Source organism: Contarinia nasturtii, unplaced genomic scaffold, assembly GCF_009176525.2.
Source record: "Contarinia nasturtii isolate CC-2019 unplaced genomic scaffold, AAFC_CNas_1.1 Cnas_scaffold_2861, whole genome shotgun sequence".
NCBI classification, from domain to species: domain Eukaryota; kingdom Metazoa; phylum Arthropoda; class Insecta; order Diptera; family Cecidomyiidae; genus Contarinia; species Contarinia nasturtii.
In genome coordinates, this window is record NW_022200178.1 from 937,346 (window position 1) to 953,715 (window position 16,370).

At 33.6% G+C, this 16,370-nt stretch overlaps 3 protein-coding genes and 1 long non-coding RNA gene across 4 annotated transcripts; 1 reads left to right on the plus strand and 3 right to left on the minus strand.

The window, feature by feature from the left end:
* Positions 1–2,347: 2,347 nt before the first annotated feature.
* Positions 2,348–3,910, minus strand: LOC116349369 (prostatic acid phosphatase-like). Its single transcript, XM_031780771.1, has 5 exons — positions 3,685–3,910; positions 3,524–3,622; positions 3,019–3,461; positions 2,676–2,925; positions 2,348–2,611 (listed from the first exon to the last, which is right to left on the minus strand). Exons 1-5 carry the CDS (start codon positions 3,841–3,843, stop codon positions 2,378–2,380), a joined length of 1,185 nt encoding a protein of 394 aa, XP_031636631.1. The 5' UTR covers positions 3,844–3,910; the 3' UTR covers positions 2,348–2,377.
* A 2,664-nt stretch (positions 3,911–6,574) lies between these two features.
* On the minus strand, positions 6,575–10,843 carry LOC116349344 (N-alpha-acetyltransferase 15, NatA auxiliary subunit). The gene is made up of 7 exons (XM_031780735.1): positions 10,473–10,843; positions 9,432–9,779; positions 9,234–9,371; positions 8,023–9,174; positions 7,876–7,939; positions 7,158–7,807; positions 6,575–7,078 (listed from the first exon to the last, which is right to left on the minus strand). The coding sequence occupies exons 1-7, from the start codon at positions 10,527–10,529 to the stop codon at positions 6,908–6,910; spliced, it is 2,580 nt and encodes an 859-aa protein (XP_031636595.1). The 5' UTR covers positions 10,530–10,843; the 3' UTR covers positions 6,575–6,907.
* Positions 10,844–11,245: 402 nt separating this feature from the next.
* LOC116349370 (protein argonaute-3-like) lies at positions 11,246–16,304 on the minus strand. The gene is made up of 10 exons (XM_031780772.1): positions 16,090–16,304; positions 15,801–15,999; positions 13,943–14,349; positions 13,383–13,871; positions 12,939–13,276; positions 12,545–12,848; positions 12,339–12,463; positions 12,062–12,190; positions 11,828–11,975; positions 11,246–11,764 (listed from the first exon to the last, which is right to left on the minus strand). The coding sequence occupies exons 1-10, from the start codon at positions 16,186–16,188 to the stop codon at positions 11,423–11,425; spliced, it is 2,580 nt and encodes an 859-aa protein (XP_031636632.1). The 5' UTR covers positions 16,189–16,304; the 3' UTR covers positions 11,246–11,422.
* On the plus strand, positions 14,631–15,726 carry LOC116349371. Its single transcript, XR_004201902.1, has 2 exons — positions 14,631–15,182; positions 15,288–15,726. It is a non-coding gene; the product is annotated as an uncharacterized LOC116349371 (long non-coding RNA).
* Positions 16,305–16,370: the final 66 nt, after the last annotated feature.

Genomic DNA, 16,370 nt, shown 5'->3' on the forward strand with positions numbered 1-16,370 from the left:
AATTGTTCTCGTTGTTATGTGCTTTTTGTATTTAATTTAGTGCTGTAAAGGATTTTCTAAAAAATATAACAATAGGTAATAAAACAGTCATAAATCGTCATAGAACGATCATGGATTATTCATTATGTTAAAGTCGAAACTGGGAATACTGGGAAAGAGGAATTGTCAAAACTCCCCAACATTTATGTGTGCGTGAACATAATATGTTTTTATACGAATGAATAAAGGTTGACATATAACCAACTTCATGCTAGTGCTATGAATTAAATTTTGTGAATTGATGGAAATTGTGAAAATTAAATAATAAGTGAATGTTTATTAAAATATTGCTAGTACAAAAAATGTTTAAAAATTTATTTTATTCTAAACAGATTAAAAAATTCCAAAATAATTAGTTCATTTTTCGAAATATCATAGAATTTTCAAACATTATTTTCATTCCGAATCTACTAGTAGCATGAAGTTGGTTATGAATGGTTCGGTCGAACAGCTGTTTTTTGACATTTTGTTTTGTTTGTGTGTGAGTAAAAGAGTATAAGAAACTGCGTTAGGGACTTTATAAAGGCATTTGACATTACCTCTTTATTTAAGTAAAAATAGTCGGTGTTTTTGTTTTTTTTTTTTTAATTTTATTTCAATTTTCTTCTCAATTTTTAAAATGTTCATGTTCATTTCATACGTCCTCACTAGAGGTCTGAAATATTTCATCAAACTTCAACCACTTTTCATTAAACATCATCAGCTAAAATGCATGCAAATTGCAGAAGATGGGTTGTATTTCGTACTTTAATTAGTCATGCAGGATCCACATGTTGTAACGCATACAAAAGAAAGTATTGATAATTTGGTGTTGTCAACAGTGATGGGCACATTAGCTGGCTAATTTGCCACAAATGTATACACTGGCTAACTAACGAATGTGTAAACCAGCACTAATACATACATATATACACTGAGTTGTATGTCAATCATAAACGTCAGTGAGAATCGTACATAGTCACACATATAGCTGGCTAACGATTGGCATACACCAGTTGTTGGTGTAAGCCAAGGCTAAGACAATGCTGGCTAACGAGAAACCATCACTGGTTGTCAACATTAGAAAAGTGACGAATGTAGTTGAGATCTGTTAATGACAGATGACCATTTTCATTTTGTATATAGTATATACAAAATTTGTATTTTTTGCTTTAAAAAATCGTACCTAATTCTTAACGTTCAAATATTTGATGTTCAATTCATTTTATATTTTATACCTTGTTTATTTAACAAATATTTTTTTGGAAAAGAGTTATACGCGCTAAATTAATGCATAAAAATTTTTGCGAACTATAAGGGGTGACTATTTTATAACATGCGACTTTTCAAATAATAATAAATAAAATAGATGAAATTCCAAGCTATGTGATTTGCTGCATATGACCTAACTTTTCGCTGTTGTCTTTTTAACTAAAAAAATCTAAGAGTTTTTAATTCCTTTCCACTTACATGTTTCTATGTGTTCGGTAAAAGGTGGTTGATATCCAGGTATCCTTTAAAAATCCAAGCAAATAAAATAGATATCGTAGCCATCAAAGCTGTATTTATAGAAAATCCGCTCATCACAAATTTGAAATAATTCCTACATAACCATTCACATTTATCGTTTGCTTCTACCATATATTGAAAAAATTCCGTGTCTTCACCTAAAATATATTTGATATTAATTGCAAGCTAGCTTTTATTTTGCAATAAAATAGTGGAATTCAAACTACATATTTCATGAATTTCCAATAATTTGTCGAAAATGCTGTTCATTTTGTTTCGCAGAAGAAAGGCAGTTACCATAACGTATGACACACCAAAATAAGGGGCAACTTGAAAAAGTGCATAAAGTGAGTCTTCAATCCTTTGATTTTTGAAACACTCTATGACAAATTCAGTGCTGGAAATGAACATTCTTGAAATTGCCACGAAAACAATTAAACCAAAACAGCAACACAGTATTTTTTTCTGTTTGGAGGTATTTTTTTCTGCTCGACACAAACAAAGCCATGTTAGAATCATCCGATTCGTTTGAAGTGGTTTTACTGGCATGTTGAATTATTTTTTTTTCTTTTTTTAATTTTGGCGGCTATGCTCTTCGGAGGTTTGATTTGAACTAATTTCTGTATGGCACGTGTAGCAATGTTATTACCTGTTTTACTAGAGGCTTCATATTAAAAATCATTTTTGTTCATGAACATTTTAATTTATTTTGAAGTTTTGATTTTATTCTATTCATTTCCAACGGTATATTCATCATAAAAGGAGAAAAAACTATTTGAACCTTTTAGATGTCATGAATAAATAAAAGCGATTAGTTCTGTTTTCAATAAATAAAACATCAATTGTATGTTCATTTACTGCTGTAGTGGCGACATGCTGAATTGAAATCCTCAAATTCTGTTGGCAAAATATCTTTGTATAATTGATAGAGTGTATTCAATGGACACATTGTACCACAATTGGGAATCTCTAATGGCACAAGAATTTCTTCCTTTGATTTTCTATAGAATAATTGAACATGGTAATCATCGCCTGATTTATACAATTCAAAGTGCAAGCTCGATGCATATGGTGGCATGTGTAACTGTAAAATACAACAGAATCGATTATTTACTCGCATAAAATGCAAAAAATGAATGTTTACTCATATCAAATACGTTCAGAGAATTCAAAATATTGACAAAAGTTAAATCGTGTGCAGAGTAAATCCATAAAGTACGATTGGGTTTGAGCGTGTCCAATGATTTTTCTTTAAAGCGATCCAGCATCTCTTTTATTACGAAACCGCCTTCTAATTTCTTCATTTCCGTTGATTGTGAATATGATTGTAGTTCAAATGCAGCTAGGTATTCCAATGTTTTATTCCCTTGAATAGCTTCATCAGCCCATTCAGGAAGGCTATATTATTCATAATAATAGTTAAAAAATACGATTTATCTACCGAAACTACTTTTGAAAATATTGAACAAAACATGTTGTTAATAAACTCACTCGAATCCCAGTCGATGTTCCACATAAAGTGCATCGTGTAAGTAATAGATGTCGAAAGGTTTTTCGAGTGATTTTCCGGATTGATTTTCCCAGTGTTTAATCAACGGACCATACTTGGCAAGCGTTGTTTTATATTCTGTGCTTTTCTTATAATTCTCCAATAAATATGTGAAACGTGGACATGGCATTTTGAAAGCCAAAAGCAGTTCCTGACTCATTGGACGGGTGTGCACTGGTATTGGTTGCCATTTTAGGTTCTTGTTCCAAATTTGATCGCCAGCTGGTGGAAATAAAGCTGATGCAAGAATCTCGGCACTCATCAACGATCTATCATAATCGGTACTATGAATATAAACCGTTTTTGGCGTATAATGTTCTCCAATCACTTTGTTATAACGTCGCCGTAAATATTTACCAAGCTCATACATGTCTTTTTTGCCATTCTAGCATGGAAAACATTCAATTCACTAAAAATAATACGATTTTTTCAAATTATTTTACTTACTTTTGTGAGTGCTCCATATCCACCAGGCCAATAGCTCTCACTAGCATACGGGTCAGTTGGATGGGTTCTTTCTATATTTCTCTCACCATGTCGAAATATCTATGAAAATTACATTTGCGATTTAGTAAAATTTGTTTTTTTCTTTAATCAAAAGCACTCACAACATGAGCAAATAGAGGTTCAACTTCGATGAGATCGTTGTTTGGTGAGGACACAAGACGAAAACGGAAAAAATTATAATCGAATGCTATTGTTAGAATTAACAATAGTGACACTATTAACAATATTCGAATTTTGTTATTTTTCAGAAAAGTTTTCATTTTTCAGACACTTCTTTTAATATTTTTGTATCTAATCCACACGGGGTATTCTGTCTAACTGAATTGGAGATATGACGATTATATTCTGAGTTGACATGATATTAAACAACAAAAAACGTCATATACACAGATTAATATATGTATTAACACAATGCAATAAAAGAGTCTCTTGGACCGACCTATAAGAATCAAGACAGTTAAGATAATAATCAAACATGATCAAAAACAGACAATGAAATATGAAATAACGCTTTTGAACAACTCCGACACGCTGTATTTATGACCTGGAAGTAACATTCCTGAATACTGACATTGTTAAAATAAATTATAAGAGAAATTCACTAGGGGTAAATGAATTACAAGTTGCTCAATTCTTGAGGAACTGACAAAAAAACTTACAGGAACTCATACAAATTTATACCATTTTCGAATGCTTTTACGTAGTGCAAAATTGCAATGTAACAAGTCAAAATATACCGTATCGAATATTCATATGGTTCAAATAAAAACAGTCAAATAATTTGAGAATTCAAATTCAATTCATTTGATTTGTGATTCTGATTTAAAATTTCATTTTGAGAACTCTGTGGTAATGATTTTTTTGCTCTTCACCCCTACCACCAGCGATCCGTATGATGCGAATATTAGTTCAAAACCACTATAGTTTTTATTATATTCCCAGTGAATCACTGGCAGTGATTCAAGATAAACAAAACCAGCGTAAATATTGTTCCCGAAAACATTAAAAGCATGAATTGAAACTAGTTTTAGTCATCAAATAGATCTCTTTTTCCAGTTTTTGTGAATTTGATTGATTTTTACATTTAAATACGAATGATTTAGTAGAAGAACTTGACATGTTTTACACTAATTAGCGATTACGCTCATTTAATTAAATTTTAATTTATTGTTATGGGATGCATGGGCTATTCATCAGTTGCAAAACCGGCTTTTTCAAGAATTTGGACGTCTTTTCATTGATATTTTTTTCACCTAAAAGTCTCTTTGTTCCAAATGAATTTCAAATTTAAATGATATTCATACCTTATTAGTATTTAGTTGAGAGTATTATGTGAACTTGTGAAAATTTCGCAGAATGAGGCGAATTTACAACGAGGCATTTGCCCCTCGGAAATGTATCGCTCAGTGATATGAAGCTATATTATAGTTCAAATTGAAATAAATGGAAATGAGACAATTTGGTGATAATTAATGATAGTTATATTTGTCAAAACATCCATTTAATATAGTTGCGCTGAACCATCTTCATTCAACGCATTATTGTCAATTATTGTCGTTGACCCTTTCTAATCAAACACTTAAAAGCCGCTGAATCGAACGGAACGATTGGAAATAATAAAACAAATTATTGGATTTTATTGCCTAAATGAGAGACATTCAGTTCAAATGGTTACTTTTTCTCGGAGTTTAACTCAGTACTAATGTCAACAGTTGACATGACATTGTTGTGTTTCAATACGACATTGTTAGTGTAAAATTAATGGTAATGAATAGGTAAAAGAAATTATTATACAAAATATTAATTATTGTTCACGGTAATAGTTTGTATAAAAGAAAATTGATCTTAATGCCAGGGCACCATAAAGATTTTCATGCAAAGCTGCAAAACATGCAGCAATTAATCCATTCGTTCCGTTTATAATTCCATTGAAAACACGTGAAAAGATGTTATCAAAATGAACAGGCAGATGAAAGTTGGCAGATAAATATCTTTGGAATGGACTTAAATCGATCAAAACAATCATAACAAGCGTAGAACTAAAAACAAAAAAAAATTACACAATGTATCAAAGAGTCAATTTATTTGATCAAACTTGTGCATAAACATTGTTGGATAAAACCAAAGGGGTATTTGAAATTTCTGAAGAAGCTTCGTTTAAGAATGATTATAATTTTGCTATTGATGGTGTTTGCAATGAAAATTATTTTTATATTTTAAGCTTTGGCAGAGGCGGGCAGAAGTATGCATCGATAAATTTACGTGAATTTGAATAGAAATGTTTGGGTATCAAAATGAAGACGTGACATGAAATGGATCTTTTTCGTTTGAATGAAAGTTTCATTATGAAACGAACATTGATTTAGTACCGGCGAGTTTTATGTACGTCTGTTACTGTATTATTTTAACTACCCGCTGTATTTCTTAAAGCATTAATAAACAATAGATTGTACACTATTTCAAAATTGACTACTGTATACCTACACATAAGTCATTTTCAAATGCTTTGTTTGCATTGAAGACGCAAATGTGTAGCAGCTTTGCAAAGCTGTCAAATTTGCTGATTAGACAGACTTTTGAAAAAAAAAAAACAATAATCATAAACATTCACAGACATAAAATACGCTGAATATAAAAAAAGTTCAAAACAGAGCAGAAAACGAGCGCCTTAGTAACAGGTTATAGCAAACATTGTATTTAAGGTGCTATAAAGATAATGAATTATGAAAATTCACAAGAAAAACTTATAAAAGTTTATGACACTTTAAAGGCAATAGGAACTTTGAATAAATTCAAATTTTTATTAAATTCAAGTAAAACGATTTATTCCACTCAGTATTCACTATTTTCTTTATTTTCTCCATATCTATTATGCAATACAATAAAAGTTTTTTTTTTTGCTTGAGTTTTTATTCAATTTTCTCTCTCGTTAAATTTATTAAAATTGTGTAAATGTTGGTGAAATGTTACTTCGATTTAAAAAAAGAAGTGTTTTGTTTCTAAATGTTCACGTAAATTGTTCAATTTATTCAATGATTTTAAATACGTGTGTTTTTTTATGTTTCAAATCTGTGTAATTGTACGTAAATTGATTCGTTTCGTTAGATTGTATCCGTTTACTCTCTAGTGTGGTTTAGATCGTACCGTATCATTGTTTACAATTAAATGCTTGGGTTGGTATGGTTGCAATAAATGTATGTATAAAATCGAATCAAAAAAACAATTGATTCCATGGTTTGTTTAGTTATTGCGTTGCATATATGTGAATTTAAATTTTTCAATTCTTTGTCTTGATTCCTATGGATTAAGTGTGTGATTAGTTTCTCAAGAGGCTGGCGCAGCAGTTTCTTCCACTGTCACCGTCACTGGCTGAACATCACGGAAAATCGTTGCTTGTGTAAAACGCTTTTGACACAATGACTTATACGACTTCAATTGATCCGCACTGACGCCAAATGCTTCCGATGTCAATGTTGTGTATGCCATCGTCCCTTGCTATAGTTTTAATCGAAACGGAAAAAAATACGCACAGTTAGTTGGTTTTGAAGCGATAAAAAAATGTAAAAAAAATTACCTCTAATGTTAGGTTATCAAGGGGAAACGAAACGATCAAATTGATTGCTTTATCTTTAGTGGTTGTATCCAATTCAATCATCGCTTTGGCCACATGGAGAACATGATCGTATGATTTACCGAACGTATTCAATATCGATTGATTTAATTCGGTAGCCGATTTGCCGTTGAATATTTTGGCCGTTTCTCGTTCAAGTACAATTTTAACATGCTCATTAAGTTCGACATTGTTCGTTACGGATTTTAACATTTTCGAAAATCTAACGATGCAGAAGTGCAATTGTGCATTGGTCGCATCAATTGCTTGAGCACGTTTAATCGATTGCAACATGAGTAGTAGCTTATTTTTCCGATAGTAAATCTCAAATGCCAGCAAATGAGTTTCGATACAGTCTTTGGCTAATAATTGTAATGGTTTTAAAAATTCGATCGCCTTTTCCAATGGATCATCCGGACGTGCTAATTTATCGGGTATCAATTCATCAAGTTGAGGCGCTTCCGGGTCACCGTCTTGATTTTGCTGACGCGATTTATTATGTTGTTCTTTCTTTACTTGAGCTTGGGCAGCCTGAGCGCTCTCCAATTCGGCCTTCTTTTTCGCTTTACGCTGCTTGTTTCGCAACTTTTTCAGCTCAGATGGCGGAAGATTTTCTAAAAAAAAAAACAAAAACACTCAGTCACACATGGCTCACACAAAGATAATGTTCAGATCATTTTACCTGTGTCGACATCTTCAATTTGTTTTTCAGATGGCAAGGGTTTATCGTACAGTCGAATATAAACCTAAAATGTATACAAATTTAATGAGTTGAAAAATAATTTCTTGAACATTCAACATAAAAAGTCGTGTGAATCATCCTACTAACCTCAATCGCGCATTTGGCAGCTTTAAAATAGAATGGATGTTGCCGTAGAATGTCTTCTAGCCTCAATAGTCCAACGTATGCTCGAAGTGTCATTTTTCTCATGCAATATGTGTGAAAATCGAATTGATCTTCGATAATTTCGGAGAAATGGCGATCGATTTCATGGCACTTTTTCAATGCGTCACCCCATTTTTCCAGCCGTTGATAGGCTTGAGCGCATTCCGTTTGGAACCACATACATTGCATTTCGTTGAGATTTTCCATAGCTGACACATCTTCACGCGTAAATTTCGCGCATATATCCTCGGCCTCTTTCACCAAATTGGCTCTGAGCATGTATTTAGCGCATTTTGAATTGATATATCGATCGGCTGTGTCTAAGCTTTGGGCTTCGTCCAGCCATTTGAATGCTTCAATTAAATCTCCGGCATGCTTGAAAATGCGACCTTTGCACACAAATAGTTCGATAAGCGTTGGCGTATGTTCGATGGCTTCATTGATAAATTCGATTGCTTTTTCGGTGACACGCAAAAAATCATAGTGTTGAGCCAAAAAATAAAGTGTCCATAGCAGTGCTGAGGCCGGTTCAATTGGTTGATTTGATTCGCGATCTTTTTTCGAAAAATGATTTGACTCTTTCAAATTAACATAATAGTCGAGCACTACTTGGGTGATAATTTTCACTTTTTCTTCGTCCTTGTACATGGAACGAAGACTAACGAACAATGGTGGTACACCTTTGCGTAATCCACGACGCAAGAAATCGTCGATTAGCTCACGAAACAGTTCACCGCTGGCAACATTCAATGGTAAACGTTTTGGGCAAATTGCACGCGGATAATCCGTTTGGAATTTACGATACAAATCAGTTATTGCTTCCGGTTGTTCCACACGTTTTGATTCAATGAATTTGGCATAGTACAATGTATTTTCGGGATTACGTTTGATCAATCCTTCGTAAATCGTGGCTGCTTTCTCAAAATTACCTAACTTAAGGCACAAATCACCCATTGTCTCTCTGACAGCCAGTTTGTCGACGATTTGCGATTCAAACTCTTCAATGTGCTTTAATGCCTTTTCGAAGTCACCAGATTCTTGTAGAATTTGATTTTGATACAGCAACAGCTCACTATGCTTATAATCATAGGTCTCCTGAAATAATAAGAATCGATTAAATACACCGACCGCGCTGTCATTAATGAATGACTTACGTTCACTTGGCTCTGTCGAAATGTATCGAGCACACTATTGGCCGTTGCAAAATCGCCAAGCAAATGATAGCTCATTGCAAATCCAATCCAAGATGCGTGTTGTGATGGCCTTAATTTGAACAATTGATGTCTGGTCTCCTATTTATTAAAAAAATTCAATTATAATTCTGTAAAGAGAAAAAAACGAGTCGGACATACCCTGTATCCTTCCAAATCGCGCATTTGAATTTGCAGCAATGATAAATCGCGCAGAATTTGAATGTTGTCCTTTTCACATTTCAATGCATTTCGATAGCATTTGATGGCCTCATCGTATTTCTTATCGGAACGTTGTAGTAAACCGTAGACGTGCCAGCAAACGTGCGATCCCAAATCATTTCGTAAACCGCGTCGTACATGATCGTATGCTTCATCTTTTCGTCCCAAGCAATTCAATGTCAATCCTTTCATGGCCAATGTTTCGCCATGCTCTGTGAATTTTGGATTCGACAATATCTGTTTGGCTAGCTTTAGGCCATTTTTGTATTGTTTCATTTCGTAACATTTCTTTTGAAACACAACCACGAAATAAATAAATAAAGAGAACAAACGAAAACAATGTAAACATTAATAATTTGGAAAGATAATCATGTGAATATGGTGTGTTGGTGGTGTCATTGATGTATTACGTAAATTAATATTATTAGTTTTCAGTATAGACATAAGATCGCGGAAGATTTTGCCGAATGAATAATCAAAACGAAATTTCGAATTGAGGTTATGTACCCCGAAATGCATGCAGACATAAGATAACGAGTTTTTTTCTCTCCGTAATTCTATTGCCGGAATGCCGAAATCAGTTCAGGCCACATAAATGACCTCTACTTTGACATTACACAGGTAATCAACTAATTACAAAAAAAAATTTGTCATTCATGCACCGAATATTCATTGGCAATTGACTGAAGACGATAGGATTGCATTGAAAATCAAAACCGACGCGATTCACATTGAATTTTCTAATCAACATTTTAAAAAAGTTTCTTTAATGTGACACAATGCAATGACTTTTGAACTTCAATACACAATTTTCATCGGTTGACACTCGTTCGGCATTTGCTTGTCTTTGCTTTGGTCATCATGAGGTGTGTGCTCGGCACAAAAAATGTATGTGCATTGAACTCTCATGGCCATTAAAATCAATACACCGTTTTCGTTTCACGCCGATTATTGAAATTGAAATAAATTAAAGTAATTTACCAGTATTTTTCTGAACAGTGCACTTTCTTTTGGCGGCAAAGGATCTTTCGAAGGCATTTTCGGTAAAATACACACGCTCGATTTTCTCGGTCGTTCGTTCAACGAAGAAGAAAAAAAAAACTAGATATTTCCACACTGTCGTTGTAGTATATGCACTAGATATTTATCGCGTGTCTCTTATTGTTCTTCACACATTTAACACCGTTCCGGTTAATGTGTTTGAAGTTTTATGAGTTCAAAACAAAAGGTTTTTTTCTCTTGCGAATAGTTTAAAAAGACTACACGATTGATTGAAAATCGAAAATCATGCCCCACAGTCAAGAAAATCGGATTCACACACGAGTAAATGTGTATGGCGGTCAAGCATATAAATGCGTTTGTAGCAGCCATAGAGTCGATTGCATATGTATTTGTGCGCATTGTCGTTGTATTCTGCAAAACTTCGGCTACAGACGAGCGACATCCTAACATATAGCATGTGCCAAAAAGAGACGGAACGCACTGTTTATACCCTTGAAGTGTGCTCATAATCGGTCGTGAGTGATGCACGAAATGAAATGTCAAAATCACACACGCATTAGCACACTAGTATACTTTAAGGTCGTGTTCACACTGTCTCTTTTAACGATTTGAAAAAAATACTTCAATTTTTTACTTTTTGTATTTATACTATTTCATTTCATCAATAATGGTTGTTTCTTTATTTTTTTTTTATTGATTATATTATTTTTTTTTTATTTTAACATTAATTTTCTTACAACGAGCGCACAATTTTTTTTATTCATTATTTATATAAACGTCAATTTATACAGAAAAATAAAGAATTATTAAAATCTATCATCCTTTCTATACAAAAATATCATTCAATTAAAAACAGGAGGAAATATTGAAAAAAAAAACATCACTTTAAATGAAAATGAGAGCAATGGAAAAAATGGTGGTCGATATGTTCACAGATAATAGAGTTTTTCGTTTAATTCTTCGGATGCTTCTCGCTTAATGGATTCTCCAACCAAAAATGCCAGCTTGTGCGAGTATTGGCAAGGCGCTGGAACTCGAATTGAGCCCGGCCAATTGAAGTACTGATAGGTGAGTTTGTATGACAATTGTTGCAGAATATCGGGATTTAATTGGCATTCATTTTCGATTACAACGTAATGGCTCGGTGTGACTGTGCCGTGTCTCATTTGCTGTGACACCAAATAAAAATCGAATAATCCACGACGAGTTATAGAATGATCCAAAACGCATCCAGGCGGCGGATTCTCAAAATCATTTCTCCTCTCGTCAACCTAAAACCGGATGAAATACATAGTCAAAATAATTAAATGAAAAACTAAAAAAAAAATGTTTACCGCAAAAATTCGAGCGTTGACGCGTTTTTGAACGACAATGAAGGTCACTGATGGATTGTAGTTGGCGTCAATCAAACGGCACGCATTTTTTATTTGTATGAATTCGAATTCTTTGCACAATGCAAATTGGCCATCACCAACGCCGTCACTAATTTAAACAGAATCACGAAATGGATGATCAAATAAAATTATCGAAAAAGGTAAAATGTGTCTTTAAGAAAGGGTTCAACGTACCGATACATGACAATCCGGTCGGGATAAACCCCGTTGTATTCTTTATATGCCATCAATGCTTTTTCCACAGAAATGGCTAGACCATGTGAGAGTTCTTCGCGACTTGCTTGGATTGTTGCTTTACTATACCTAAGGGGGTAATCACAAAAGAAAAGAATAAAATTTAAAATAATCGATAAGTAATCGGAAAATAATCGAAAAATAATCGAAAAATAATCGTAAAACAATCAATACTAATTAATAAGTAATTTTTAAGTGATTTGCCCCTTTACTATACCATTTTGTGTATGTCGCATTGAGTGATCCAACAAATGCAGATACGGATTTTTCCTTCTTACTTGGATTATGATAGGTATCGCTGCCACAAATCATTACATTTTTAAATGGTATTCTGATGGTCCACTGTGGATGTCGAAATGGAAGATCAAATAAAATTCTCACTTTAAAAGGTAAAATGTGTTTTTGAGAAAGGGTTCATCTTACCAACGATCCGCCCAATTTACAGTTCATTTGCATCAATATCTTTTGAACGATCGAACGATTTTTTGCTTGGTTTGATAAAGTTTTGGAATTTATAACTTGTGATGCAACGGGTCTTTCGCCGCAGCAAATCTTTTTAATTGTTGCATAACGATCGTCACGGGAAGTTGGGCAAATGAATACAACCATTTGCAGATTTGGATGAACATGCTTGCGCAATGTGACCGCATAGGTTTCGGTTCGATCATCTTTAAGCATATGCTGAATAGGGTCTTTCCATCGCAAGCCCATCGGCCCAGCACATCGTCTGTAAATGCAATTTTGATTATTTACTCATTGAAAATACGGGTTGTTTGACAAAATGTGATAACTTTTTTTCTCAGTTCAAATTTCGTACCTGACATTGTCGAGAAATTCCTCCTTGTATTTTGTGTCCTGTCGCGTATAGATTAACATCCATTCACTCAAGTCAACAACTTCAAATAGTACTGCATTGCCAATTTGATTGCCAAAGTCACCCTTAACATTTTCAATAATTTTATTGCCGAATTTTATTGCCTCTGCAGGCAATTGACGACCTTGGACTCTCAATATATCATCTGTTAATCGCAATCCCCACTTGTCCAGCACTTCTCTGGCTGACGGTGTTTGATTAACCTTTTCAATAAACTTTTGTGCAGCTTCGATTCTCTGATTTGGATTCATTCTTGTGGTTGATGCCAGGTCACGCATTACCTTGAAGAAAAAAAAAACAAACATTGAGAGAAAATGGAATGGTTTTAAAACAGAAATCTATCTGTAAAACATAAATTGCTGATGGAAAAAAGGTGATAATTCCTACCGATCTATCATTTCTCATTTCATCGGTTAATCCGGTCATTTGAGTCAGTTCTGGAATCAAACAAACGGTTGTCTGCTCCTCTTGAACGTGTCCATTTTTGGCCATCATTTTTCGCATTCTATACGATAGCAACAACGGTTGGTCATGATCATGAATATCAACGCCATGATTCCTTTTATAGTAATCAACATATGTCGTTTCTTTGTCGTTGGCCACTTTGAATGTATTCATGGGCGATTGTGTAAAATCCACATCGTCAATAGTGTATGTTTTATTATTATATGGAGTCAGGACGACAGTACCAATAAGACTTTTCAAAACTAAATCTTTGAAATTTTGTCCAGGATGTTGTTGGCAGCTCATTTGAATTCTTCGCAAAATATCCGACACTTTGGTATCGAACAAAACACGATGCGACGTATCCACTTGTAGCATTAAACCTTCATCGAATTCGTCACAAGCAAAGACATATCCCGGCCAAATTGACAACTAACATTCGAAACAAAAGGAAAAATGCATTAAAACAGGAAATAGAAACATACAAAATCGATTGTCGCTACCTGTCGATGCGGTATTATTTTTGGACACGTTGGATCGAACATTTTCTTTCCAAATTGCACATATTCCAATTTTAGCATGACTTGCTTGAAGAGAACATTGTAGAAATGGATGCATTCTTTCATCGGCTTTTGGCGCCGATACGTTATGACCACTTCGACTGGAATATTATCGGTACGATTACTTGTTCGAAAGTTTGTTATTTTATCTGGGAATTTTTGAGGCAAATATAATGACACTCCATCGAAAGTAAAAACAGGCATCACAGCTTTTATTACACCGGCCAATAAACCACGACGAATTTTATTTGAATGAATGTTTGGCTCGAAGCTAACTTCATACTCGAAAATTGATATGTCCGGTTTACATGAGATTGAAATGTAGTTTACGGCTAAGGAAATCGGGGTACCTGATACAATTGAATAAAGCAAATGAAATACAAGCATTAGTACATTTTTATTTTTAACAACCGACGTTAGAATGAACTATTTTGTATAACATTTTTGAATGATACAAATGAATAATCAAATGCTGTGAATAAATAATATATTTTTGTAATGGAAAAAAGAACGCTATGTTTTGCTTAAAATAAACGTCATTAAATCAATCATTTCCAAGAACGATCAAGCTATTCACCACAAAGTTTGAAAACACCAACACTATGAGATATGTACTAAATCTAGATGGCTATACTAAAATGCACACTTTTTTCATCTTTTTATGTAACCTCATGTAAAACTGTGAAAATCATTGTGCTGCAGTAGCGAGTATCACAGCAACGAATAGCAATATTAAATCACAAAATGGACCGAAACGAAATTCGTGCTGAGTTAATGAAGACTGACTTAGCTTACAAACTTCTAAAGGAAAACACAACAGAAGATTACCAATCCAATAAAACAATAATAATTCCACCTCGGCAATTGGCCATTGCACCGAATTTCAATGAAACTAGACCCAATCCCATAAAGAAACAGTGTACAAAATGCGGAAAGTTGTTTGACAATGTGTCGAAACATGAAGGTTGTTTCGGTAAAAACGAATGCCATATTTGCCGGATCGACTTTGGAAACCAGCTAGATCACATTAAACATGTAAACGAGTTTCGAAAAAAAATGAAGTGCTGCTCATGTCGACGTTTTGGTAAAACGGTATTTGATAAAAAAGAAAGTTCCAGAGTCCAATTTGATAGGCACATCAGTGTGTGTTTTAATCGAAACAAAAAGTAACCGCTTAAAATTGGTACGTATTTACCGTTTAATTTTCGTTCAATTTCAAAATGAAGGAAAAAATAGCAACAGTAACTCATTTTTTTGTATATGATTTTCTATTCTCGTTCACATTTAGCATTCACATGTAGCATCCGTGCAGAACCAACATTTTTTCATCGTTTCACCGAAAATCAACAACAATTGAAAGGAGATGCATGCCATTCCAATAACTTACGCATGTGCTCAAAATAATTACAATTTAAAAACAAAAATATTCATAAATTCAATAATTCTCCCACATTCAAATATTTATCGAGAGAAAAAAAAACACACACACACAAACTGTCGTGCTTCAATTTAGATTATTTTCATGAACAACTTGTTGTAATTGATTTGTTTAAATTTGCAGCAGAAAATATGCTTAAGCGCGATTGTTTATTTTCATTAAAAAATTCGACGACTAGAAAACTTGAATGGAGAGTCTTATCTAAACAAATATCAACATTTTAATATATTCCATAAATAAATAAATAAATAAATAAACATTTTGCCGATATCGGTATTTTCTCTGAAAATCATTTGTTGTTATTTCCAAAGTCATTAGGCCACTTACTAAGAAAAAATGTCATCTATATGATGTCATTCTTACCATTGTCTCCTCGTTTTTTTGCTTTTATTTCAAGCGCATTTAGACCAGCCGATTCACTGCTGGCCCCGGAGACATTTCCAGAGTCGGATGGTGTATTGGATCTCGTTGAGTTATCTGTGACCACGTTAATCGGCTTATCTAATAGATCAGATCGAAATAATCTTCCACGACCAGCTCCGCTTTGAACATTGGAGCTCACCTAAAAGTTTGTATGGAAATTGTTTTGTAAACGTTCATAATTTCAATGGAATAAATGGTAGGTGCATTGATTTCAGCAAACATTCAGTACCGTGCTTGAAGCATTTGTTGATATATCTGATATTTCATGCTGTTCTTCTTCAATTTTGACTCGATTGAGCATTTCGAAGAGTTTTTTTCTGGATGCCATGGTTCACTTTTCAAGACACTTGCGGTAGAATAATTTAAAAAAAAGAACACAATACAATAAATAAAATACAAACGACAAATGTTTATGTTTCACACGGTACGTGCAAAGTGTCTAAATGACAGACGTATTCTGTTTACTTGGTTCAAAATATTCATACACAACAAGTACTCTTTGTTAGTTCG